The sequence below is a fragment of the Oryx dammah genome, unplaced genomic scaffold (assembly GCF_014754425.2).
Source record: "Oryx dammah isolate SB20612 unplaced genomic scaffold, SCBI_Odam_1.1 HiC_scaffold_17, whole genome shotgun sequence".
NCBI lineage: Eukaryota > Metazoa > Chordata > Mammalia > Artiodactyla > Bovidae > Oryx > Oryx dammah.
The window spans coordinates 53,156,691-53,184,033 of NW_024070201.1; the positions used below are offsets into that span (position 1 = coordinate 53,156,691).

General features: G+C 37.8%; 1 protein-coding gene across 1 annotated transcript in view; it reads left to right on the plus strand.

Moving 5' to 3' along the window:
* Nucleotides 1-27,343, plus strand: part of UVRAG (UV radiation resistance associated) — a 325,077-nt gene that overhangs the window by 187,433 nt on the left and 110,301 nt on the right. The window contains exons 9-12 of the mRNA XM_040258823.1: nt 637-721; nt 2,498-2,585; nt 3,470-3,530; nt 13,040-13,205. Of these exons, the coding sequence (XP_040114757.1) occupies nt 637-721; nt 2,498-2,585; nt 3,470-3,530; nt 13,040-13,205 (400 nt within the window). The remainder of the gene's footprint in view (nt 1-636; nt 722-2,497; nt 2,586-3,469; nt 3,531-13,039; nt 13,206-27,343) is intronic.

Genomic DNA, 27,343 nt, shown 5'->3' on the forward strand with positions numbered 1-27,343 from the left:
AGATGAATCATCATAAAAAACTTAATTTATGAACTACGATGTTGTAGTAGTCGATACACAAGTAATTTTTCCTGCTCTATTACTTTTTAAACTTTCAGCAATGGTCTGTATTATTTGTGGCTGAAAACAAATTAACCACTTGAAAAAATAAGCTTTATTTTTTAGAGCAGTTTTAGGTGCATAGCAAAATTGATCAGAAGGTACAGATTCCCCATATACTCCCAAACCCTGCCTGTGCATAGCTTCCCCTACTAGAGTGGTACGTTTGTTACAGTTGATTAACTTTTAGTAAATCATCCTTAACACCCAGAGTTCATAGCCAGGTTTTATTTTTTTAGTGAAGTTGTCTGGATTTTGAACATCTCATTGGGGTTTCTTGACCAGCAACCCAGAAATCTGTAGGTAGGGAATCTTGAACTCTTACTATTTGACTCCTGCTAGAGACTGTATAAAAATGGAAGCAATCAGAATTTTATTCTGGTTAATCCCCCCGAAAGTCCTCTATCCTCATTTTACCTTTTACTCTTTTTATTTCCCTCTCACAGTCAGGGGACTGGGCTCTGCCTGTTTGGTTGTGACTGGGCAGTCCTGTCTGCAGTGTTACATCTGGAATTGTCTCCTTTCATCTCTCTCTAGGAAGTACATTTTCAGCTGAGCACCTCAAGCTTCAACTCCAAAAGGAATCCCTAAATGAGTTGAGAAAGGAGTGCACCGCGAAAAGGTAAGCGGAACACTGAGAATGGTTGTTAGGAGTGTTGAGTTTACTTTGAGGAGAGGATTTAGAAACGGAGTGATTTTTAAAGCTGCCAGTGTTAGTGCCAGTTAATATGCTCAGTGTCACTTTCATTTATTCAGCCCTTGTTGTGTCATGCCCTGTGCTAGAGGCAGTTATGAGGGCGCCTAGTACGTGGTCAGAATCGGAAGCCTGAGCACTGTTCTTCTAGATTGCAGGGCGTCAGTACCATGACTTCATGTTTGAATCTTCTCCTCTTCCAGTCCTCTGCGTTTAGTGCAGCTTACGGTTTTTCTTTAATCATTTCTTCAGTCTTACTCCTGTTAGCTCACTTGCCTTATCTCAGCAGTTCTCAGATTCTCTAACACAAGTCTCTCCAGCTGTCCAGTTCATTCTCCATGTTGCTAGCAGACTTCTCCTAAAATACTATTTTACCATTATTTTTTTCTCTCCTTAAGAACAAGTTGTGATTATTTTCCTTCACTGTCCAATATAAAATGGTCCCCAATGGCTCAGGGGTAAAGAATCTGCCTGCAATGCACGAGGTGCAGGTTCGATCCTTGGGTCAGAAAAATCCCCTGGAGGAGGAAATGGCAACCCACTCCAGTATTCTTTCCTGGAGAGTTCCATGGACAGAGGAGCTTGGCGGGCTACAGTCCATGGGGTGGCAAGCAGTCAGACACTACCAACTGCACATGCACTGGAGATAGAACTGTAGCTAATGTCGGTTGCTCCATGACATTCATTTAACAAATGCTAATAGTTTTTCCCTTTATTTTTTGCAGCACATGCTTAACTTGTTGCCACCTCTGATCTTCTCATCTTCACTCACTTTTACTGGAAAGTCATCCCATTGTGCATTTTTGTTTAAGAAACTTTAGCAATTAAGAAACCTGGAAAGAACCTTGGAGATCATCTAATCTAATCCTCTCAATTTGCAGATAGGAAAGCAAAGCTGTGGAGGTTACATTTTGTCTGGTTCACTAGGAAAGCAGAACTAGATGCCTTTAAGTTTCAGCTCTCTTTGCATTGTACTGCTTTGTGTTCCACTCTAACCTAGTGTGTTTCCTAAATTATCTCCTTTTTAATTGTTGACACAGTTGAGCAGGTAATATGCTCTATGGGTAATTTACTGTTAGTCATGTTTCTTAAATAGTGTAAGGGAAAAGCGGCATCATCTCATGCCACACCTTTTGGCTTTGTCCTTTTTATTCTTTTATTTTTGTAATATGACAGCAGGTTAGTTTTTGAGGTAGTTACAACATCTGTAGTTGTAAATGAAAGTAGAATGCTGTTTTGAGGAAATACCATATGGGTATTTCCTGCAAATTGGCCTCAGTTTAAATGAGATTTTGGTCAGTTTACTGATCCTCTCTAGATCTTGTTTTCTTGTTTGTAAAATAGGTATAGTAATATCAACCAAATAAGTTGTCATTGATATGATAATTAAAGCCACTTGTAAAGCTCCTGGCATATAGTAGTAGGTGTCCAGTCAATGATTATGTGTATGTTTTACCTCTCTTTTCATGGTGCTGGGTACATACAATAGGCCTCCTTATATAGTTAGGGTGATTGATGGTATATAGAGATAGGTCAGGACTCATGTTAGCTATTATTCTTGCTTCTGCTTCTGAATTTCTGTGGCCAAGTGCAGATCATTTAATTTTTCTCTGTGTCAGTTAGTTGGATATAACAGTTACAAAGCAAGCAAATGTGTTTGTTTTTTGCATTTTTAACAAATGTGCTTTTTTCTTTCCTCATTAGAGAACTCTTTCTGAAGACTAATGCTCAGCTGACAATTCGTTGCAGGCAGTTACTATCTGAGCTTTCCTACATTTACCCTATTGATTTGGTAAGTTTCAGATTTTCTGGGGGAAAAAAATTTTTTTTAAGAGATTTCTATTTGAAATTTCCTCTCAAAGAAAACATCATTGCTCTAGTCTTAATCATATGCTGTTATTATTCATTCAGAAGCTAATATTTATTTTAAAAGTAGATTTAGAATTAGTTGGCATTAGGTTTCACTAGTTTCTTTATTTTTTTCTGTCAATTTAGTGGTGGAGTGAACTCATCTTCACCTGAAAGAATGCCAAATTATTTCTGGTTTCTTTAGGACTTTTTCTCTCAACCACATTATCAGCTTCTACCTTATCTGAGACATGCATGCAGATACATACACATTGCTTCAAATATATTAATTAATTTATATTTGTTAGTGTTACTTAAGATATTCCTGTGGTAGCTGTCAAAATGTTAAGTTTCTGAATTTGGTTTCTTAGAGTAAGTACAAATGTAAATTATTAGGATTCTTTTTTAGAGAATTAAATCTGCTAAATTTGGTGGTTTTGTTTTCTTTCTAATGAAAAGTGACTTAAAAGACTAATTTTCTGAGAGGAAAGCTAATAGGATTTTAGGTTACTCACAGACTCTTGTTAATTCTATTTAAAAATTCTCATTTATAGCTTTGAATTGGTCAAAGAATAGTTAGCTTTATGGTTAAAATTTTACATGACTTTTTGTTAGATATGTTTTTAAATGTATTATATAGAAAATTTAGAGTGTATATCAAAGATACAGATAATAGTATCATAAATCATCATGTATTCAGCTTCAACAGTTAGCGTAATATTTTAGATCTATGACAGTATTGTCTTTGAATTTACACCTAAATTTTTTAGATGTAGAGCTTCTTTGTTTATACATAAAATTAATTTAATTCTTTGGTTATATTCACAGAATGACCATAAAGATTACTTTGTATGTGGTGTCAAGTTGCCCAATTCTGAGGACTTCCAAGGTATTTTATTTCTTTTTACTTCTAAAGATTTGGTATAAAATATGAGTGTGTTGCAAGGAAAAAGAGATATCTTGAAATGTTGGTTGCCTGTCCCTTCTTCCAGAAAAGTTTTGGAACCTTCTGTCCCTTCCCAATTGTAAGTAAATAGATAACTGAAACTGATCCCTGATGGAAGACTTAAGAGGATATTTGGTCTAATCATGGGGGGAAAATTGTTGAGCTTTCTATTTGAAAGTTAAAATAGTTTTTGAATGGGGTTTAAGAAAATCAGACAGTAGGCTTCTCAAGAATACTAATACTATTCCTGTCCTTTTGGTTTGATTTTTCATGAAAAAATTGTGTTGGGAGCAAAGCATAAACCTTAGTCTGCTCTGTTTATAAAGTTATATTTCTGCTAACATAAAATGTATTTGAAAATTAAATTTTGTGACATTCCCACTCCCATAGGTTAAACTTGTTATACTGTCATTTCTGTCCTCTTTAATTAAAAGAAATTTACATTAAAGGTGTTACAAATAGCATTCACAGTAATAGCTATATTTTAAAATATTCTTCCTAATCTCTTTACCAGTATGCCAGAGAAAAGAACTTAATTTGACATTTGGGTAGAAAGATGACTTTTATTGTTAGCAGAGTGGGTTCTTTTCTCCTAATGTAAACAATGCTTTGACTACTAAGAAGTTCTATAGATTATACCCAAAGCTACGGGGGTGCCTGGTGAGCTGCCGTCCATGGGGTCGCACAGAGTCGGACACGACTGAAGTGACTTAGCAGCAGCAGCAGCAGCACATTAATCTATTTGGGAATAAGTTATTCCAGAATAGAGCATTACTAGTTCATATTGGTACTTCCTTCCATATCCCTGTAAAGAATCTGTTATTTGTGATCCTTTAACATTTAAGACTGCTTTAGTATATTACTTTCTTTGTCCTTTACAACAAGTAGTTGGGACATAATGTAAAAAGTGTTATAAATGAACCTAGCTAAGAAACAAAACTAGAATCAGGGACATAGAGAATAGGCTGCTGCTGCTGCTAAGTCACTTCAGTCGTGTCTGACTCTGTGCGACCCCATAGACGGCAGCCCACCAGGCTCCCCCGTCCCTGGGATTCTCCAGGCAAGAACACTGGAGTGGGTTGCCATTTCCTTCTCCAATGCATGAAAGTGAAAAGTGAAAGTGAAAATGAAGTTGCTCAGTCGTGTCCGACTGTTGGCGACCCCATGGACTGCAGCCTACCAGGCTTCTCCGTCCATGGGATTTTCCAGGCAAGAGTACTGGAGTGGGGTGCTATTGCCTTTTCCAGAGAATAGGCTAGTGGTTGCGAAGAGGGAAAGGGATGGTAGAAGGTAGGAGCGGGAGTTTGGGATTAGTAGATGCAAACTGACAACAAGGTCCCACTGTATAGGAAAGAGAACCATATTCAATATCCTTGATAAACCATAATGGAAAAGAATACAAAAAGAATGTGTGTGTGTGTGTGTATAGTTATATATATATAACTGAGTCACTTTGCTGTATAGCAGAAATTAATACAATGTTGTAAATTCAACTTTTGTGGTAGTTTAGTTGCTAAATTGTGTCTGACTTTTGCAACACCATGGGCTGTAGCCCACCAGGTTCCTCTGTGCATGGGATTTTTCAGGCAGGAATACTGGAGTAGTTTGCCATTTCCTTCTCCAGGGGATCTTTCTGACCCAGGTACCTAGCCTGAGTCTCCTGCACTGCAGCAGATTCTTTACCAACTAAGCTACCATTCAACTATACTGCAATTAAAAAAAATTTTTTTTAAGTGATTAAAACAGGAATGGGAAGACCTGTATTTGAATCCTGGTTCCCTTTAAGAAACCATGAATTTTGGACCAAGTCATCTAAGCTTTGAGTTGATCTTCTAATTGATAGTATGAACATGTTAGTTCACGTACTACACACTTCACATGATTGTTAAGATTTTATTTAAGAACAAGACATTTTGCCTTATCTTTAATCCTTCCGAAAACAAAATAACCCAATAAGAAAGGTGGTATAATCTCATTTTATAATGTGTGAATGAGCTATTTAGTGACTTGCTCAGGACCGCAAAGCTAGGTAAAGATCTTGCTGGGATTTGTCTGTTTTCCATTGTACAATGTTCCCACTCATCTCTGTAAGTCATAACATGTGCTTTGGTGTTCATTTTAGGTCATAGTGTCTTGAAGTTCATGACACATCTTCTTCCCTATCCCTTCTTTCTTTCATTTATTTAATACACCTAATAAGTACCTTGAGCCCTGGGCCAGGTTGTAGGAATACAGAATATTCTTTCATTGAAAAAAATATCAACTGAGCACCTAAATGCCAGGCATGTGCCACTTTGAGGATATGATGATGGAAAAAGCAAATATATTCTCTTCTTTCATAGAGCATACAACCTCTTAAAGGAGATAAAAAATAAAGGCAATAAATAAGAAAAGAAGTATTTAATACAAGAGTATGCTATCTTAGAGAATAGGGAAACCTACTGTAGGGCTTCCCTGGTGGCTCAGAGGGTAAAGCCTCTGCCTGTAATGCAGGAGACCTGGGTTCGATCCCTGGGTCAGGAAGATCCCCTGGAGAAGGAAATGGCAACCCACTCCAGTACTCTTGCCTGGAGAATTCCATGGACGGAAAAGCCTGGTGGGATACAGTCCATGGGGTCACAAAGAGTCGGACACGACTGAGCGACTTCACTTTTCACTTTCACTGTAGATAAAGCAATCAGAGAAGATCTCTCTGAGGAGAAATGTTTAACAGAAAATCTGAAGGCTGAAAGGAACCAGGCTTCCCTGGTGGCTCAGCTGGTAAAGAATCCGCCTGCCATGCTGGTGACCTGGATTCGATCCCTGGGTTGGGAAGATCCCCTGGAGAAGGGAATGGCTACCCACTCCAGTATTCTGGCCTGGAGAATTCCATGGACTATAGTCCATGGGGTTGCAAAGAGTTATACACGACTGATTGACTTTCACTTCACCCACTACAGCTGGGGGAGAAGAATTCCTAGAAGAGGGGGGCATCATGATTGAGGATTCTGAGGAATTGGCTTGATATATCTGAAAAAATTCAGGGTAAGAGCTTGGGAGAAGATACATGTATTCTGGGAAAATCATGTAATTTCTCAGAGCCTAAGTCATGTATGGATGTGAGAGTTGGTCTATAAAGAAAGCTGAGCATGAAAGAATTGGTGCTTTTGAACTGTGGTGTTGGAGAAGACTCTTGAGAGTCCCTTGGACTGCAAGGAGATCCAACCAGTCCATCCTAAAGGAGATCAGTCCTGGGTGTTCATTGGAAGGACTGATGTTGAAGCGGAAACTTCAATACTTTGGCCACCTAATGCGAAGAGCTGACTCATTTGAAAAGACCCTGATGCTGGGAAAGATTGAAGGCAGGAGGAGAAGGGGACGACAGGATGTGATGGTTGGATGGCATCACCGACTCAATAGACATGAGTTTGGGTAGGCTCCGGGAGTTGGTGATGGACAGGGAGGAATGGCGTGCTGCAGTTCATGGGGTCGCAAAGAGTTGGACACGACTGAGCGACTGAACTGAACTGAACTGAATTTCTTCGCCTGTAAAATGAGGTAATATTTACATCTTCAGTTCATTGTGATGATTGAATGAGATAGCATTTGAAAGAGCTTTTCCTATAGAAGGCATTCAATAAATGTAATTGGAATTAGTTGCCAGAGAGAGGAAGGAAGGACAGACCAGAGCAAACCTGTGTGGCTGGGGCAGGGTGAGAAAAGAGAAGAATTCCATCAGTAGATGTAGGAGTCAGCCAGGGTCTTGAGGCCACTGAAAGGAGTTTCTATTTTATTCTCAGTGGAGTGGGAAACCCTGAAGAGCTTCAGGAAGGGGGATGAGATGAATCGATGTTTTTTAAAAGTCACTCTGGCTGCTACATATAGAATGATTTGAGAGGTGGCAACAAGAGAAGCAGGGATAGAGTATCACCTCAATTCATTCTAGGATGTTCCTTGATTCTATTTTTGTTTTCTGGAGTTGATTTATGTCCTCATTTTTCCCAGCTTTTGTTCCCTGTCTATTCATCCAAGCTGAATACATTCCTTCTTCCCCTAAAAAAATTAGTTTATCTTTTAGTGCAGTTTTTACTGCTAAAAAAATGAAGTAAATGTTTAATTTTACTCTAAGGCCCTATTTACTTACCATAACTTGTAGGAATTGGTTTTAAGAAGCACATATGGTAGTATTGGACTTTAAAAATCTATGTTCGCATTCTGCAAGGTACTTCCATGTACTTTTGAATTTACTGAGTGCCTTGTGTGTGTCATTTATGGTGCCAGGCGCTGGGGGTATGCAGAGGTGACCAAGGCATTGATCCTACCTCAGTGAAACTTCAGGCCACTTGAGGTTAACTTGTAATCAAGCCAATCAATAAATACCTCTTGAATTTGTACTCTGTGTCAGGCACTTAGAAGCTTATACCAGGTATGTGGGACTTAAAGAAGTAGGAATAATCAGATCTACCAGGAAGTCTTACAGAGAAGATGATAACCTGAGGTATTTTTAAAGATAAAATAGTATTACCTTGTTGAAAGAAGGATGGAAATTTTAGATTCAGTGAGTAGAAATATGTAACATGGGCATCATACATGATGCTGTCTTGTTTACCTAATTCCCGCCTCTGTGAGAATCAATTCCTTCTATGAGGGAAAGAATTATACTCAGCTCTTTTTTTGTTGTTTTTTTCTGAAGACAAGAAAATTGAGGCTCAGAGAGATTAGTTAATTTTTCCGAAGAGTCATACTAGCCAGTGGCAGAACTAAAGTCCTCCCTGGTTGGCCTGATTTTAAGGCCTGTATTACTCCTGTCATGACGCAGTTTTCCTCCTTGTTTTAAATAATAACCTCTTCCATACATCTGGCAAGTTTTTAGTGTTCTGTAGCAGTTGCATGCTTAGTAAGACTCTAGTGATGGAAATCTAAACTGGTATTCTGTTATATTCATGAAAGTTTGCTGGGATAGGCTTTGCATTGCATGGCTTCATACTGTTTGGGAAACTCCTGCATACTGGCCCAGCATCTGTTGTGTTCTTCTTTCTAACTGGGTAAGTTTCTGTTAGAATATAGCAGAGAGACCTGGACACAAGTGGGGAAAGTTGTCCTGTGAAGGGTATTCACTTGAGTTCCATTGACTGGGACATTTCTCATCCAAAAAAAAAGAAAAAAACTGTTTGTGTGTGTTTTTAAGTAATCTATAACACAGAGCCTTTTGTGGTAATGAGACCCAGATTTCCTTCTGTGTCTGTATCCCTTTATGCAGGCATGATTTCTTGGAAAGGAGAGTCCATATGTCAAACACTGTCTCATTGAGAACGTGGAATGATTCCATAGATGCTGTGGCAATGATTAGAGTCTTAAATATTTTGTCCTGTCTGGATCAGTGGGTGCTTGGTTCCTTACCAAATCAGCTGCCTCAGTGATTGGGAAGGCAGGATGGTAAGAGCTTTTAGATCACTTATTGTACTTGGATGCATTTGAATATTAACAGTTTGTCCAACATGTAAGTCAAAGAGACATTTAAATTAATTTATAATGTTGTCATGGCCATTGTGAGTTTGTGGAATCTATTATCATAAAAATTACATAAAAGAGGCTAATGTAATTGTTTTGAGCATGCTTCAAATAGACTAGGCAAGACTAGGTTAGATATTTTAAATCCATTTTAAAACGTTTAACATTTTCAGCCTACAAGATTTTCAGCTTGCAATGAATTTATCGGGATGTAAATCCATTGTAAACTGAGGAAGATCTGTAATGTAATGTGAATCAGATCCACATTATTATCTTAATTAACCAAAATAAATGCATGTCTAAGTCTTTTCAGCTTGAAAAAAAAAAAAGACAAATTATATAAAAGATTTATTATCACAAAAATTACTACAGCCCCAAGTAAATGTAGCTACCTACATTTAAAAAAACAAATAGGAAATATTTATTTTGAGGAAACTGCAGAATTTTGTTTTATTTGTAAGCCCGTTAAAACATTATTTTAATCAGGGCTTTTTTCCTTTACCTGAGTCTTAACAGCTTATTCCTGTTCTTCCCTGAACCCTCCCATTCCCCCTCTAGCTTCTTTTCACCAACAAGCCTGTCATCTGTGACCTCTTTAACCCACAGAGCAGCATAAGGAACACAAGCCTCTGCTCTGCATCAGGTGTTAGGGACGTCATTAATGGTTCCCGGAAAAGCACACCCCAGAGAGCCAGGTTTTGGCTTTGGCAGGTAAAAAGTCTTTTAGATCTTGGAATGCTGGAAACCTTAAACCTTTCAGTTTTTTTAGCTAAAGTGATTGGCAACAGAATGTGACATCTGAGGTTTCATGGCCAGCAATAGCCATAATTAACCACATGAGCTCACATTTTCCCACTGGAGATTCAGTGGTCTTGGGGTGATGAAAGTGACTTCCCTACCAGGAGGTGGTTTTCCTTTCGAGGGTATTGGAGTACCCGTGGGCCCTGTAATGCCTCACCCATGGTCCTTTTAAAATGCTTTTTAATATAAAGCTTCAGTATTGGAAATCCAACACCATGGTGTTTAACTGTGAGGCTGTGACTGAGCACTCTGGCCTGGAATGGGAAGCAACCCTAGGGTTTTTAATGGGTGATTTGGGGGAGTCTTGTGGTAGAAATAATGGTGAGTGTGAATAACCAGAATCAAAGCTGATTTCCAGTATTACCCAGTTTTCAGTTTTTGCTATTTCTTTTTGGTTTTTCCTGTATGTATACAGGATTCTGTTAGAGATGCCCTTTTATGTTTAATTTAAGCAAAATTATTTTATTGAGGTAATGTTAGAAGACCAATTTCTGTTCTTTTACTACTTATGTAGATGTAGTCCTTGAAATAGACAAATATAATGCTTTAGTATTACCCTTTTAGTAATACAGAAAAATGGAGATGCTTGAGTGTTTAATATTGGATAGGTTTTTTAAACATTCATAGTTTGCATTTGACCTGTTTGGCAGGCTATGAAGCCCTCTGATTTTTGGAAGTTTTCAAATCCTTTCCTGTAGGTCACATAGAAAAATAAAAGCTTAGTATAAAGCACATATGCAGGTGGGTGCTAAGTCACTCAGTCGTGTTTGACTCTGCAACCCTATGGACTCTTGCCCACCAGGCTCCTCTTTCCATGGAGTTTTCCAGGCAAGAATACTGAAGCAGGTTGCAATTTTCCATTCTAGGGAATCGATCCTGACACAGGGATCGAACCTGCCTCTTCTGCTTGCCAGACAGATTCTTTACCACTGCACCTCCTGGAAATCCCAAAGTACACAAAGGAAAGTCCAAACTTAACGTAGTTTTATTCCTCATTACTTACTGAAAGTTTTCTTTTTCTTCCTCTTTTCCTCTCCCTTCAAAAGAGGATTCCTAAAGACCAAGTGCTTGTACTAATAGGAATATTTTAAATTTAATAAGCCCTATTCTTAAAGAAAACAGGAGGTGGGATTCAGCAACCTCTTTCATGGAACTCATTGTCCCAGCTGTGATTCCAGGGATAGATACTTGAAGGGGCTGGGGTGTAGATACAATCTCTTACTCCTGCATTCATGGTTTTTACTTATACAGCTTTGACTAACTCACTTATACCACTTGAATCTTATTTTTCTCATTTCTCGATTAGTAGCATCAGATTCAGTGATTTCTAAGGCTTCTCCCAGCTCTGATATTATGTGATGATTAAATTATATTGTGATGAATTTACAGTGTAATTTCAGTCTCTGAGGTAATCTGATGTGCAGATTTCAACACAAGTAAAGTATTGTAGTACTAAAGGTGCTTGAGTGGGACTGAACCAGGAGCACATGGTCTCTAAAAATAGTTAGTTCTTGTCAGTTAAGCCAGGCCCAATAGTCAGTTGAAAGGAATGCTGTTTGATTTTTTTTTTCATCAATTTGATTTGAGAGAACATGTCACCAAAGATTCACAGACTTTTTATGTGTTTTTTGCTCTTATTAGAAAAGAGTGAAGAAACTAAAATAATAAACATGTGTCATATGCTTCTAGACTCCCAAGTTTAAATTGTTATGTATTCCACAGTAACGTTCTGCAACAGTATGGTAGAGTGCTTAAAGACAAAGGCCTTGGTGTCAGGTCAACTGCTATACTCGCTGTATTAGTTTGAACAGGTTCCTTAACTTCTTGAACCTTATTTTTTCATCTGTAAATTGAAAGAAATAGCATATAAAACATGCCCAGTTTATTAATTTTTGATGAATGAGCGACTGCCAGAAATAGAGCACCATGGTCAATTCCTGGCAGGAAAACAAAAGTGTACAATAAGTTACCTATTTCTACAGTATGATCAAAGCATCTGTCTTGGTAGTCAAGTGTGGAGAATGTGCTGAGTGGTATATGGCAATAGTGACTTTCCTGTACAGTAAGAAGATAGTGCTTAGATGACCAGGTTTAAATATAAAAGAAGAATGTGGGAAATATTACTAACAATTGAAGTTGAAGTTACTCTTAGAAATCAGGAAATACTCAAGCCAAGGTCATCTCTATCATTTTAGCCTTTCTGTAGCCAGAAGTATTCCAGGTATGTGTTAAAACTGTGTGTGTGTCTGTGTGTGTCTGTGTGTGTGTGTGAGAGAGAGACAGACAAAGAGAGAACTTTTTAAAGTATTTTAAGAATATCATATACCAAGCAGTTACTTTTTTTTCTCCCTTAGGGCAAGCTTAAAACTTCTTATTGTATTATTCTCAGTTCTGGATACTTGAATGATTATTACTTCATAGGCAGTAGCAGAAATCTAGATGTTGAGTTAAAAATCTGTGATTTCTTACAAGATATGTACTGTAGGATACATGTATTCTTTTTCCAATACTTAACTTCCACCGAAATTATATCAATAGGACGTATTAATATATGAACAATGTGGGTTTTTTTACCTTTTACTATTTAAAACACTTTTTTCCTCTATCCTATCTCAAACATCACTGACTTATTTAAACAATGCTCTCTTTATGAATATTGAGAATGTACCCTATAAGGATGTGCTATGCTATTTCACTTCACCTTGGAATTAATAATGTTGTACAGTAGTATAACAGTACAACTATTTTCCTTGGTAAAGTTGTTAATGAATAAAATGTATGATGTTTATATAGTATGCAATGTTTAAATCTCTGAAACTAATTTTCACATTGTATAATAGACTCAAGTATTATTTTTGGCATTAAAAATGCTGGGAAAGAAAGTATTGAAGACTTGACTGTACTAAGAACTCTTAAGATTATATATCAAATGTTAATCTCACCACATTAATTATTGGGAAATAGTTTTAAATATAGTAGATGAAATTTCAAATCTTATTAATATATTTAGATGTGTGTAAAATCATATAATTTAGATAGGTGAATAATATTTTATCAATCATCTCTTATAAAATCTCTCTTGAAATTGATTCGTTATGATCTTGTGACTACATTTATGAAGTAAATAGCTGTTTTCTGTTTCTCTGTTTTTGAATTAACAGCAAAAGACGATGGGAGCATTGCTGTTGCCCTTGGTTATACTGCACATTTGGTATCCATGATCTCCTTTTTCCTACAAGTGCCCCTCAGATATCCTGTAATTCATAAGGGATCTAGATCAACAATCAAAGATAATATTAATGACAAGCTGACTGAAAAGGAGAGAGAGTAAGTATCCTTTTACAATATATTTTTAACATTGGGCCAGTATGAAGCATCGAGTGTATTAAAAATATAAAAGGTGACCTAGATTGTGCTAATTTTTGTATATCCTTTGTGTAGTGCTCCATTTCTTTTAAATAAAATGTAGACAGAATTGCTAGTGATCGCAAAATTCACCCATTCAAGTTTAATTTGCTTTTGTGAGGCAAGTATCAGGGCTTCCTAGGTGGCTCAGTGGTAAAGAATCCACCTGCCAGTGCAGGAGATGCTGGAGATGCAAGTTCAATCCTTGGGTCAGGAAGAGCCCCTAAAGGTGGAAATGGCAACCCATTCCAGTATTCTTGCCTGTAAAATCCCACAGACAGAGGAGCCCGGGGGACTACAGTCCACAGGTTGCAAAGAGTTGGACACAGCTGAGCGACGTGCATGCAATAGTGGCGTTACAGAAAGCATTCTGAAGTATTCCCTCTTCTTCTTTCCTGGAAGAGTTTGAGGTTTGCTGTTAATCTTATTTTAAATGTTTGTTAGAATTTACCAGTGGAGCCATGTGATTTTGCACTTTTCTTTGTTGGGAGGTTTTTGATTAGTGTTTCAGTTATAGAGGTCTGTTCATATTTTTTGCATATTCTTGACTCAGTTTAGATAATTTGTGTGTTTTCAAGAACAATACCATTTCATCTAGGTTATGTAATTTGTTAGTGATAGTGGTTCATAGTATTATTTTATAATCCTTTTCATTTCTGTAAGGTCTTTAATGATGTCTATTTTTATTTCTAATTTTAGCTGTTTGAGTCTTTTTTATTTTCTTATTGATGTGAAAAACTGATCTAGAATAAGAATTGATGGATCTTTTCAAAGAACTTGCTTTTTTATTTTGTTGATTTTATTATTTTTGTATTCTCTTTTATCTCCACTCTAATCTTTATTATTTCCTTCATTCTGCTAGCTTTGGGTTTCATTTTCTATTACTTAGAAGTAAAGTTAGGTTACTGATAGGAGAGCTTTCATTTTTAGTGTCAATGTTTATATCTTTTAATTTCTACTTCCACAACAAATTGTGGCATGTTGCATTTTTATTTTCATTCATCTCAAACTATTTTCTAATTCCCCATGTGATTTCTTCAGTTAACCCATTGGTTGTTTTAAAAGGGTTTAGTTTTCACATTTGTGAATTTTCTAGTTTTCCTTCTGTTAATTGAACTCTAGTTTAATTCCATTGTGATGGAGAAATAGATAGTTTGTATGAGTTCAGTATGTTTACATTTATTAAGACTTGTTTTGTTGCCTAATACATGGTCTGTCCTAGAGAATGTTGCACATACATTTGAGAAGAAAATATCTTCTATTGTTGGATGTAATGTTCTATATATGGTTAGGTTCGGTTCATCAGTTTATAGTGTTGTCAAGTCTTAGATGTTCTTATTGATGTTCTGCCAAGCTCTGCTGTCCATTATTGCAAATGGAGTGTTAAACTCTCCAACTATTACTGTAGGACTATTTCTCCTTCAGTGTTGTCAATGTTTGCTTCTTTTATTTGGGGGCTCTGTCATTTGGTGTGTATGTTTTGAGATACTGTTTCTTGATGAACTGACCCTTTTATCGTTATATAATGAACTTTTTTGCCTCTTGAAACAAGTCTGACCTAAAAACTATTTTGCCTGATATTAGCATGAATTCTCGGCTCTCTTTTGGTTACTGTATTTGGGAATATCTTTCCCATCTTTTCACTTTGAACGTATTTGTGTCTTTGGATCTAAAATGAGTCTCATAGGCAGTATATAGTGGATCATTTTAACTCCTTTCTGCAGATCTTTGCCTTTTGATTGGAGAGTTTCCTTTACTTCTGTTTAACATAATATGTGGTATAAAAGGACTTCCTTCTGCCATTCCCCAACACCCCCCACCATATTTCTTAGACCTTTTTTTGTGCCTCATTTTCCTCCATTACTGCCTTTTTTTTTCCTTAATTGATTTTTTGTAGTGTACCATTTTGATTCCCGTCTCATTTCTTTTTCAGTGTATTTAAGATATTTTCTTATTGGTGACTCTGGGATTAACATTTCTATAACAGTCTACTTTGAAATAATAGCCACTTAGCTTCATTAGTATTGGAGAAGGAAATGGCAGCCCACTCCAGTGTTCTTGCCTGGAGAATCCCAGGGACAGGGAAGCCTGGTAGGCTGCCATCTATGGGGTCGCACAGAGTCGGACACAACTGAAGCAACTTAGTAGTAGTAGTAGTAGTAGCTTCATTAGTATGTAGAAACTCTGCTCCTCTATGCCTCTGTCCCCCCACCTTTAGGTTCTTGTTGTCACTGATGACGTCTTGATGCATTGTGTGCCCGTACTGCTGTCTTCTTAGTTTACCTGTGTAGTTATCTTCACTGGAGACCTTTGTTTCTTTGTTCAGTTTCAGGAACTGTGTAGTGTCCTTTCATTTCAGCCAGAAGGCCTTAGCCTTCACTGCTTATACTAAGCCTAGCAGTTAGCCAGAGGTGAAAGCCTAGGGTCTTCTCAGGCCTTTTCTGAGCATGCATTCTGTTCTGAGCATGTATACAACATCCTTTGTATTTAAAAAATTTTTTTATCTATTTAATTTTTATTTCATATTGGAGTGTTGATTAACAATAGTGTGTTAGTTTCATGTGCACAGCAAAGTGATTCAGTTAAACATATACATGTATCTATTCTTTTTCTAATTCTTTTGCCACTTAGGTTATTACAGAATACTGAACAGATATACCTACAGAATACAATAGGTCCTTGTTGGTTATCTGTTTTAAATATAGCTGTGTATACATGTCATTCTTAAACTCCTAATCTATCCTTCCCCTGACCCTTCACCCCTGGTAACCATAAGTCTGCTCTCTGTGAGTCTGTTTCTGTTTTGTAAATAAGTTCATTTGTATCATTCTTCCAGTTCAGTTCAGTTCAGTCACTCAGCCATGTCTGACTCTTTGCAAAGCCATGAATCGCAGCATGCCAGGCCTCCCTGTCCATCACCAACTCCCGGAGTTCATTCAAACTCATGTCCATTGAGTCGGTGATGCCATCCAGCCATCTCATCTTCTGTTGTCCCCTTCTCCTCCTGCCCCCAATCCCTCCCGCATCAGGATCTTTTCCAATGAGTCAACTCATGAGGTGGTCAAAGTATTGGAATTTCAGCTTTAGCATCAGTCCTTCCAAAGAACACCCAGGACTGATCTCCTTTAGGATGGACTAGTTGGACCTCCTTGCAGTCCAAGGGACGCTCAAGTGTCTTCTCCAACACCAGAGTTCATTCTTTAAGATTCTTCATATAAGCTATATCATAAGATACTTGTCTTTGTCTGACTAACATCACTTAGTATAGTAATCTTCGTGTCCATCCATGTGGCTACAGATGGCATTATTTTATTCTTTTTTATGGCTGAGTAATAGTCCATTGTTATATGTACTATATTTTCTTTATCCATTCATCTGTCAGTGGATATTTAGGTTGCATCTATATCTTGGCTCTGGTAAGCGATGATGTGATGAACATTGCAGTGCATGTATCTTTTCAAGCCGTGTTTTTCTCTGGATATATGTTCAGGAGTGGGATTGCTAAGTCATATGGCAATTCTGTTTTAGTTTTCTGAAGAATCTCCATACTGTTTTGCCCAGTGGCTACACCCACGTACATTCTCACCATAACTTCTGATTCCACAGTGTGCTTTTGAATACACTAATTTCTGAAAGAAGTTCTCCCCAGCTGTTCCTCCCAGACTAGACAGTCTGTTGTGTGTCTCAGCCTTAATCTTTTGCCTAAGGAAGTAGTTAGGTTTGTTTGTTTGCCTTACTTCTTGAACATTGTCCTGTTTTTACTCTCTGAGTGAGTTCTGACTAGGCAAAACAAAGGCAAGTGCCTTGCATTCATCCTTCAGGTTGCCCCCAGACAAGTTAGGACAAACCAACACAAATTTTTTACTGTGCTGGTAAAAAAAAATAAGATCTGCTCTGCTCCCTTAAGAACCAGGAGTCAGGGCCTCACCCTGGCAGTCTGCTCTGTAGGACCACTGCAGAGGAGGTGAGGGACAGGATAAGTAAAAATACTGCAAAGTGTTCCTTCTGATTTTGAGTTTCCTTTTTCTTGATTGATTGTTCAGCCAGTTGTGAACCTTTGATGGACAGTTTTTTATTGATTTTCTCTTTTTCAGTGTTTCTCTAGAGGGACAAGTCCTTTAATCTACTTTACCATTTTTGCTGATATCATTCCATTTGTTCTTGTAATGATGAAAAATACTACTTATAAGGGATGAAGGGATCCCCTAGGTGATTTTAAGAGAGAATACCATAACCACATATATCTTTCACAAAGATAACCTTGAAGTTTTGTGGAGAATGCCCACCCCTCCCAACTATCTCTTGGCTCCATATTAATAAAATTATGTATCTCTCCAGATTTTTATCAAATTTGCTCACGATGATCTGCCTTAAAATAGTAGTTATGTAGGAAATTACTTTGGGAGCTTGAAGGAAGGTAACTCCTCAGAATGATAAATACTCTTTCTCCAGATCAGCTGTGCACTTTAATTTGTGAAGGAGCAGCTCAGCATGTGGGCACTCCATGTAGCGTGTGCTCCAGTGTGAGTAGTAGTGATGATTTGTTTATTGACTGAGTGATTTTCCTAAGCAGTCTGGGAACACCAGTTAGATTTAGGTGATTACATTGCTCTTTTTTTTTTTTCCCCCTTTGGCAGCCAGGAGAACCACAGGAATTGTTTTTTAGTGAATGAATTTTATATTCTACCTCTGTCTTCCCCATTTTACTGAAACAAAAAATGTATTTTATTGATTCTAATGTAAGTACTTTTGACATCTTACTAATATTGCTAAAAATGAGATACATCTTCCAATTAATGGCATGTTAGATATGGTGTTTTATCATATAAAAAATAAAAAATGATATTTTTATCTTTTCTTATTGGTACATAAGTTAATAATTCAGTTCACAGTTGATGCTGTCTTATATTTTATGAACTGTCAAATATTTTCCTCTGGGGCAGTAAAGCACCTCAGATCCTTTTTGGAACAGCATCGATGTGTAAATATATCTCTAAATACAAGTGCATTTATTAATTATGGTTGTTGATTGAATCAGCCTTTCAGTTATTAGCCTGGATCACTGAAAGAGTGTGTTGATTTTGATGTGAACTTTTCCAGGGTATTAGGTAGAATCAGGTCTTCATGAGAAAATAGGAATTAAATGATACATTGGGCAAATTATATTTAATGTAATAGGCCTAGGAATCCTCAGCTTCTGCCCTCTCTGATTACCTGTTTCCTCTCGCTATGGGCATGCGATACATTAGGGTTGAGAGCCCTGTTTAGCTAGTTTCACTAAACTAGGTTTTTTCCCTTTGTCTGGTCTGTTTGAAGCCCAGGTCTGGACTGACGCCTTGCCTAAACCATTACTTGTGCACCTGCACACTGTAAAGGGAAACTCTGCAATCTTCACTGCATTTCATTTTGAGGCTCAGACCACAAAACACAAAGGAATGTAGCCATAGTCCAGCTGCAGTGTTCTTTTACCCCTTATTTCTTTTTTCACTGAGGACTGAAAAGTAGATTTTAAAGTGATTTTTGAAATAAAATGTGTTGGTCATTGTTATTTCGCTCCTATTACCTAGTATTAGGTAATACATTCACAATAGAGCAGTGAAACAGTCATTGAGCTAGGACATAGCTGGTCAGAACATTTGGCTTTTTCAAGTCCTCAAAAGATGTCTGACATTTTTTTTGTTTTATTCTCAGAAGGAGAAATAGCGAATGGTGTAAATTGGCAGGCACTTTTGAAACTTCCTGGCCTGTCCACCACAAGGTTTTTACAGATCTTTAAGAGCTGGTCAGCTCTTTTCCTCTAGTGGAATTATTGAAACTGAGAGAAATGTTAGTGCTGCTTTTCCCATTTCATGGATATTTTTGTGCTTATGTTTATTCCAATGGAAGATCTTGACTAAAAGGCCAGGAGTTGCCTTTTTTACCTGATTGATTCTGATTTCTTTTAAAAACAAAAAATTCTAGAGTACAAAGAAATTGTGATATATCCAAAATCAGATATTCATGGGCCCAGATCATAGTCACTGCATATGGATCTCCTGCTCATGAGAGAAGGAATAGTCTATTTTAATGATCTACCACCTTTTTTTGTGAGTGGGTGCATGTGGCGATTGTGCATACTTATCTATAAAGGAATTGGCTGGACAAGTCCCCAAGTCTGTGACTTGAGCCCTCTTGCAGCCACCTGGGCATGTCTGGATGTTTATGGATGTTTATCTTCCCCTTGAGCATAACCAGGTTGCATTTTGTCTGAGGGGAAGGGACAAAGGAATTTGCAAGTGGCAGTGATCAGACTGATTTCTATCTCTGTATTCCTACAGCCTATCTCTTGACCTGGTAACACTGACCTGTTAATAAATGAATGAGAATTTTTTCTAGTGGCATCTCCTTGAATCAGTTAAAATACTTTGAATGTTATTTGCATAAGTAGCAAATTCTCCATGGAGAAGGCAATGGCATCCCACTCCAGTACTCTTGCCTGGAAAATCTCATGGATAGAGGAGCCTGGTAGGTTGCAATCCATGGGGTCGCTAAGAGTCGGACACGACTGGGCGACTTCACTTTCACTCATTGGAGAAGGACATGGCAACCCACTCCAGTGTTCTTGCCTGGAGAATCCCAGGGACGGGGGAGCCTGGTGGGCTGCTGAATACGGGGTCGCACAGAGTCGGACACGACTGAAGTGACTTAGCAGCAGCAGCAAATTCTCCATAGCCATAGTGACTGGCCCTTGGGATTTCATTGGCATGTATTAAAGGCATAAATGTTTTCACACTGCTGTTATTTTCAGACAGCTATAATTCTGACTCCTCACTTCTTTTTTTTACGTGCTTAATGCATACTTAAACACCCATGGACACATCTTACATTAAAAATTCTTTCCTGTAAACATTTTCAGCTTCTGTTTGCTAATCAAGCTGTTTTAATGTGAAGAGTTCAGAAGTGGTCACCGTTTTCACTAAATTGCCATATTTGCTTTCATGGCGTCCAGTTAAATTGGATTGCCTCCTTCCAGAAATGGGAGATTTTCACATCATGCTTAGGCTTAAATTCTGTGGCTTTAATTTTCAACTCTTCTTCTGTTTATCCTATAAATTAGAACACTCTTTGTAACCTTTCATCTTCATTTTATTATAGGTTGTTGTTCAGATGCTGGCATTTAAAGTACTCAGGAACTCAGACCTCAGATCTTTAAATTGAACAATGATTGTTACAACTTGAGGCAGTGGGTGAACCAAATGCTGTGGTTTTCTATTTTTTTCTTGTTGTACAACTTAGAAGTATAATCAAACAAATATTTTTCAGGGTGACTAACTGAAATGAATAGAATTATTAGTTCTTTCAGGTGTTCCACTTGATTACAGAAATGTGTCCTAAGTTGAAAAATTGCCGTTCATGTGAAAGCTTTCCCAAATGTCTTCAGTCCAGCTCCATTGTAACTACCTAAGGGTATACCATAAAACAGAAATAGAAGGGAAAAAATGTTTCTGTACATGCTGAATTGTAGACATTGTGTTTTAGAACCAGACAAAATATTCCTAGGTCATATGATTCAACCCATCATTTCACAAATGAAGAAAGAGGTTTAACAATGAAGTAAGGTCATGTAAGAAGTTAACTAAGCCTTCACTTTGATCTGCTCCACTAAGGAAATGAAGCCCAAGAGATGGTAAACCAGTTGTAAGTGAAGAATTTTTAAGCAAACATTTTTTGGAGATGGAAGGGCTTCCCCGGTGGTTCAGTGGGAAAGAATCCTCCTGCCAGTGCTCCCTGGGTTGGGAAGATCCCCTGGAGAAGGAAATGGTAACCCACTCCAGTATTCTTGCCTGGGAAATCCCATGGACAGAGGAACCCAGCAGGCTGTAGTCTGTGAGGTTGCAAAAGAGAGAGTTGGACGTAACTTAGTGACTAAGCAACGACGACAGAGGAGATAGAAGAAGTGTATTTATCAAAAAGGGGCTATTTGTGAGACTGAAGTACCCCTTTCCTTTTTAGGGAAAGCTCACTGGTGAAAAATGCCTTGATGTAAATTCCTGTATATTATGTGGAGTTCCCACATAATAAGTTCTTATTGAAAACATTAATTATTTAAATCTTATTTATCTGTTGGTTCACTTTGACTTTTTGTTTTCTCTAAAAGGTACAGTGCACAATGCTTCTCTTTTCTTCTCCCTTTCCTCAATTTATTTAAACTGGGCAGTTTTTTGTTCATTTTGCTTTTTTATTTCTAATCACTTAAGGCTTTGAAGTTACATTGGGACTTCACGTCTAATCAAGAGTGACTCCATTTCTTGGGTCACCTGGCATATTAATCTGTGGCAGTAGGTTATCATGAGGTTTAAATGAAGCACAGTTCTTGGCACATAGAAGATGCTCAATAAAATTTTCCAATTACTGTTACCTATACATTGAGCTTTGCAACAGGAATTCCAGGCAGCTGTGTAATTTCTTTTTTTTTTTCCCCCGCTAATTCTAGGTACTTAAAGGGAAAGTTGGCCTAAGAAAAGGTTATTGTTGTTAAATCGTGTTTGACTTGACTCTTCTGTGACCCCATAGACTGTAGCCCACCAGGCTAGACTCCTCTGCCCATGGGTTTCCCAGGCAAGAATACTGGACTGAGTTGCCATTTCCTTCTCTAGGGGATCTTCCCGACCCAGGGATCAAACCCATGGCTCCTGCATCAGCAGGTGGATTCTTTACCACTGAGCCACCAGGGAAGCCCAAGAAAAGGTTAAGGAAAATTTAAAATGCAGGCCCTATAGCATAGTACTAGATTTTCTTTTCTAGAAACACCAGGAGGTACATCATCTTTCCGTCAGTGGTGTGAATGGAGAGGACTAATGAAGTTTCCCAGAGCACAAGGGAAAAAAAACTATTGCAGATATTAAGGCTTGTCTCTTTTTCCTCAGCTACTCAGGGAGTTTACTGCCTTATATACAGCAGGGCTTCCCTGGTGGCTCAGAGGGTAAAGCGTCTGCCTGCAATGCAGGAGACCTGGGTTCGATCCCTGGGTCAGGAAGATCCCCTGGAGAAGGAAATGGCAATCCACTCCAGTACTCTTGCCTGGAAAATCCCATGGACAGAGAAGCCTGGTAGACTACAGTCCATGGGATTGCAAAGAGTCGGACACAACAGAGCGACTTCGCTTTCATACACTAATGAGTCAAATAAATGTCTGTGTCTCGAACCTATCAGTATAGTAAACGCTGAAGCCCTTATTCTTAAAAGAAATGTAGGTCATGTTCAGACAATTCAACATTCCCAACCCAGCCCTCTACTTACTCTTCTTAGTCCTGTCCCAGCATACTCTCAGTTCCTGACCTGTGCTTCAGTCAAACTGTTGTTTTCCAAACACATCACATTATTTCCCACTTGATACTCTTTGTCCTTACTATTCTACTTATCTAGAATGCCTTCCCTAGCCATCTCTAGGATCATAATTGTGGTTGTACTTAAAGCCTTTCCCTTATTATCTAAAATTTTCCTCATAAAGTCTTTCTTAATTCCCTGTAGTTTGATGGACTGTAATAGCCTTCTGTAATCCTATGAAGAATTCTCTCTATATAGTACCTCAGAAATGAACTATGTTGATATATGTTCTCATTTCTTTTTAACAGCAATTCAGTGATACAAGTATTTGTTTTATTCTTGTCTGAAATATTTTCAGTGTAGAAACTGCATCTTACTTGGCATGAAACTCATTCCATTGCCTTACCGAGAGCCTTGTATTGTGTAAACACTCAATAAATATTTTTTTTGAGTTGAATTAGGAGAGCAAAAGGGATGTTACTTTTGCAAATGCTATTAAGTAATCTGACACTCCACGTTCTAGCCCATAGTTTTAACTCTAGATGCTCTGGCCAGGACAATCCTTATTTCATACACTCCCTTAGGACCGAGAAGCTATTAACTTCAGTGCCTGTTGTAATCCAAGGCACAGGCAGCAGTGCTGATGGGGTTGTGTTTAGGAGTGAGAGCAAAGAGTGTGTTTTAAATGAAGAATCCCCATGGAAATTTAGGCAGGAGAGATCAACAGAATAAAAATGCAGAAGGTGGTTGCTGGGTGAAACAGGAAATGAACACCTTATGAAGATTAGGCATTCCACTGAGAGAGGGGAAATGTAGAAAACGAGTCAAAAGTAATTGTGCAGCCATTTCATCGCCGATACTTGAGAGCACACTGTTGGGTGTGTTGTTTTTAATGAAGTGTGCTTTTATAGTGCTGATGTTATTATCTGGATGAGGAAGTCTTCTCTAGTATTATTGTCATCTCAGCTTTCTGCAACCAACTAAATTAAAATACAGTAATGTAATGAGTCAGTGGGATAAAAAAGAAAACCAGATGACTCTGACATGTGACCCAAAGTTGAACTTACTGCTTTTCTGGTTCACAGTGTATTCCAGTCAGAGTAAAGAGGTTCGATGTAATGCTTTGGAGAAAAAGGGAAGGTAGAGGAATAATATATTTAGTTAATCGTGGGCTATGTCATGGGTTAAAGATTGCTACATTATTAGAATATCTGAGATCAGTGTTTCTCAACAGGAGGTCCCCAGAGCCTCACTGAGTTCTCCAGGTAGCATGGACTGGCCCTCTCCAGTCTGTTATTATTGTGTATCACATGACAGCATAGATGCTTTGGATTCTGATATGAATTAATCCTTTACTCTAATAAATAAGACTTTATTGATAGTACACGGGGGCTTCCCTGGTGGCTCAGCTGGTCAAGAATCTGCCTGCAGTGCAGGAGACCTGGGTTCGTTCCCTGGGTTGGGAGGATCCCCTGGAGAAGTGCGTGGCTACCCCCTCCAGTTTTCTGGCCTAGAGAATTTCATGGACTGTATAGTCCATGGGGTCACAAAGATTGGGACATGACTGAGCGACTTTCAAAAGAGACTGCATTGAAAGTAGCTCTTTCTTTCCTTTAATTCTTTTGTGTGTGTGTGTGTGTGGCTGTGCTGGGTCTTAGTTGCTGCACACAGCTTTCTGTAGTTGTGACGAGCAGAGGCTGCTCTTTGGTTGTGGTGGGTGGGCTTCTCATTGCGGTGGCTTCTCTTGTTGCAGAGCGCGGGCTCTAGGCGTGCGGGCTTCAGTCGTTCCCACGTTGGGCTCAGTAGTTGTGGCACATGGGCTTAGTTACCCCGTGACATGGGGAATCTTCCCAGAACAGGGATTGAGCCCCTGCCCCCTGCATTGGCAGGCAGATTCTCATCTACCAGACCACCAGGGAAGTCTTCCTTTAATTCTTATGTTTGATTTTTCGTAGGCAAACAACAAGGGATATGAGGATAATTATATCAGGTCAGAAAGTTTGGATTAAATGATTTGTGGAATCTTTTGGTTTCCTGAAGAAAAAAATGGATAGAAGGAGTAAGAAATTTATTTTTAGGTAGACATGAACTATTTTAACTTCCCAAAGTGTCTTATGATAATAGTTCTGTAGACAGTTTTCTAGGGGTAACATTTATGTCCTGGATAATAGTACATTATATAACAAAGTAATATAATTCTTTGAACCACATAGTTCTATTCACTGCCATGTTTTATACCTCTCCCTACAATAATTTAGTTATAAGATCACTGAATGTAACCTCTGAATCAGATTAAATAATCAGTTGATTTTCAGAGTGTTTTTCTTCTCTAATTCCTTGAAAAATTGATATGAAAGTTAATTCACATATAGTTAAATCACAAGAGATAAATTACAAAAGGTGACATCACTGAAGTGAAACCATACGTGGAGGCCTAGTACATATTTGTCACTGCACAAGATGCTGGCATTAGGTAATATTACTCAGGTGTCAAAGTAGTATCAGGGATGGAGAGCAAGTCAGTAGACAGTTATCCTCAGCATTCTAAGGCTCGCGTTAGAAATATATGGGGTTGAGTTGAGTAGTCAGCAAAGGTATGTTTTAGGAAGTGGCCCTAAATGTCTGAGCCACTGAGTGTGGAAGAGACTTGGAAGCTGCCCAAGCAGACTAGATAACAGCAGAAACACACATACCTGGCACAAAATAGGTATTGCACCTTTCCATTGATCAAAGCATCCAGTTTCTCACTTCACTGTACATTGCTCAGCAGTTTTCTCTTAGGCATAAATAAAAGAAACATCAATTAATCATTCAATCCTTAGTGGACATAAAAATGAAAATTACTTTCAAAGATGATTAGGTTTGAGTGTTTAAATATCAGTATACAAATATTCATTTATTCAGAGCATAGTAATATATAAAGTGTTCTGGATCACAGAGTGGTTATAATAAATATGTGACTACTTTGACTTAAACATATATTCACTTCCATATATAATTCTTTAACAGGGATAAACTATATTGCACGTAAATAATAAAAGTATTCTAAACTTAAGAAAGGAGAAATCGTGGCTTTCCACTTTCACTTTTCTGAAAGAACTTTGGTATCAGACGTATCTTGAACCAGTTTATTTCACCTCACTAGTCTCAGTGTGGGCTTCCCTTGTGGCTCAACTGGTTAAGAATCCACCTGCAATTCAGAAGACCTGGGTTCAATCCCTGGATTGGGAAGATCCCCTGGAGAAATGCAAGGCTACCCACTCCAGTATTCTGGCCTGGAGAATTCCATGGACTGTATAGTCCATGGGGTGGCAAAGATTTGGACACAACTGAGAGGCTTTTGCTTTCACTAGTCGCAGTGTACTCATCTGAAAATGAAGATAATGGCTTTAGAGAAATGTGAAGAATTAAAGAGGGAATTTATATAAAATTACCATTGCAAATAATAGTCACTCAGTAAATATTTATATATTGAGTGATAATAGTAAGTAGAAATGAGAAATTTGAAAAGCCTTCTGATTCAGAAAAGATCTCTTTATAAATCACAGAAACATATAGACTTTAATATGGGAAATGATTCATATATTTAATTTCATTTTTTAAACTTAACTATAACAAAAGATAGAAAGATAAGCCACTTATCAGGAGAAGAGATTTATGTCACAAAGATTTAACCAAGGATCAGTATTCAAGATACATAAGAAGAACCTTTATATATTAATACGAAAAGGAGCAATCAACTGCATAGTAATATGGGCATAGTATATTAGGAAACTGTTACATTAGAACAAAACCTAAATTTCTAATAACATAAGAAAAAATTCCTCAGTCTCACTAGTGATCAGGAAAATGCAAATTAACTCCACAAGAGAACCATTTCACATCAGTCAGCCTGGCCAAAAAGAGAGTGTCTTTAGTACCTAATTTGGTGAGCATGTAGAAGAAAAGGAACCTTCATCCATTGTGAGAGTTTCAGTTAGTTTGTATATTTCAGAGGGCAGTTTGATAATAGAGTTAAATCTGCACAAACCTTTCTCAACCTGACAACCTCACTCCTGCTTATATATTAGATTCATGAGTAGTTTTTGCATATATGTAGTCTACTAATATTTATTGTGTCTATATTATATAGATAATTATGCAAATTATTTCTTGGTTACTTCAGTTATTCTGTATTGGAGTTATTCACAATTATATAGTGAAGTCGCTCAGTCGTGTCCGACTCTTTGCGACCCCGTGGACTATAGCCTACCAGGCTCCCCTGCCCGTGGGATTTTCCAGGCAGTAGTCCTGGTGTGGATTGCCATTTCCTTCTCCAGGGGATCTTCCCAACCCAGGGGTCGAACCCGGGTCTCCCGCATTGTGGACAGACGCTTTACTGTTATTTAATTTTTGTTAAAGTGCCTCTATCCTTTTATACTATTCCTCCCAGGGTCTCTATTACAGTGAAACATTATTTTCTATTTTTCTTAAAGCTACTTTCTTTAAGACTAGAATATGTGTTGCTTTGTATACAGCTTCTCCTTTCTCATTCCTTGCACAGGGTTGATGCAGTGGGTTTTTTTTTTTTTTAATTCATATCATTTCATACATCAGTTCTTGATTCATATTCATTTTACTAGTAATTTTCTGTATTTCCTTTTGAGCAAATACTGATGATAATCATGCCTCCAAATTTGAGTGCTACTGATTTATATTATTGGAAACCTTTTTAAAACTTAACAAAAGAATTAATTCTTCCCATACTGCTTGTT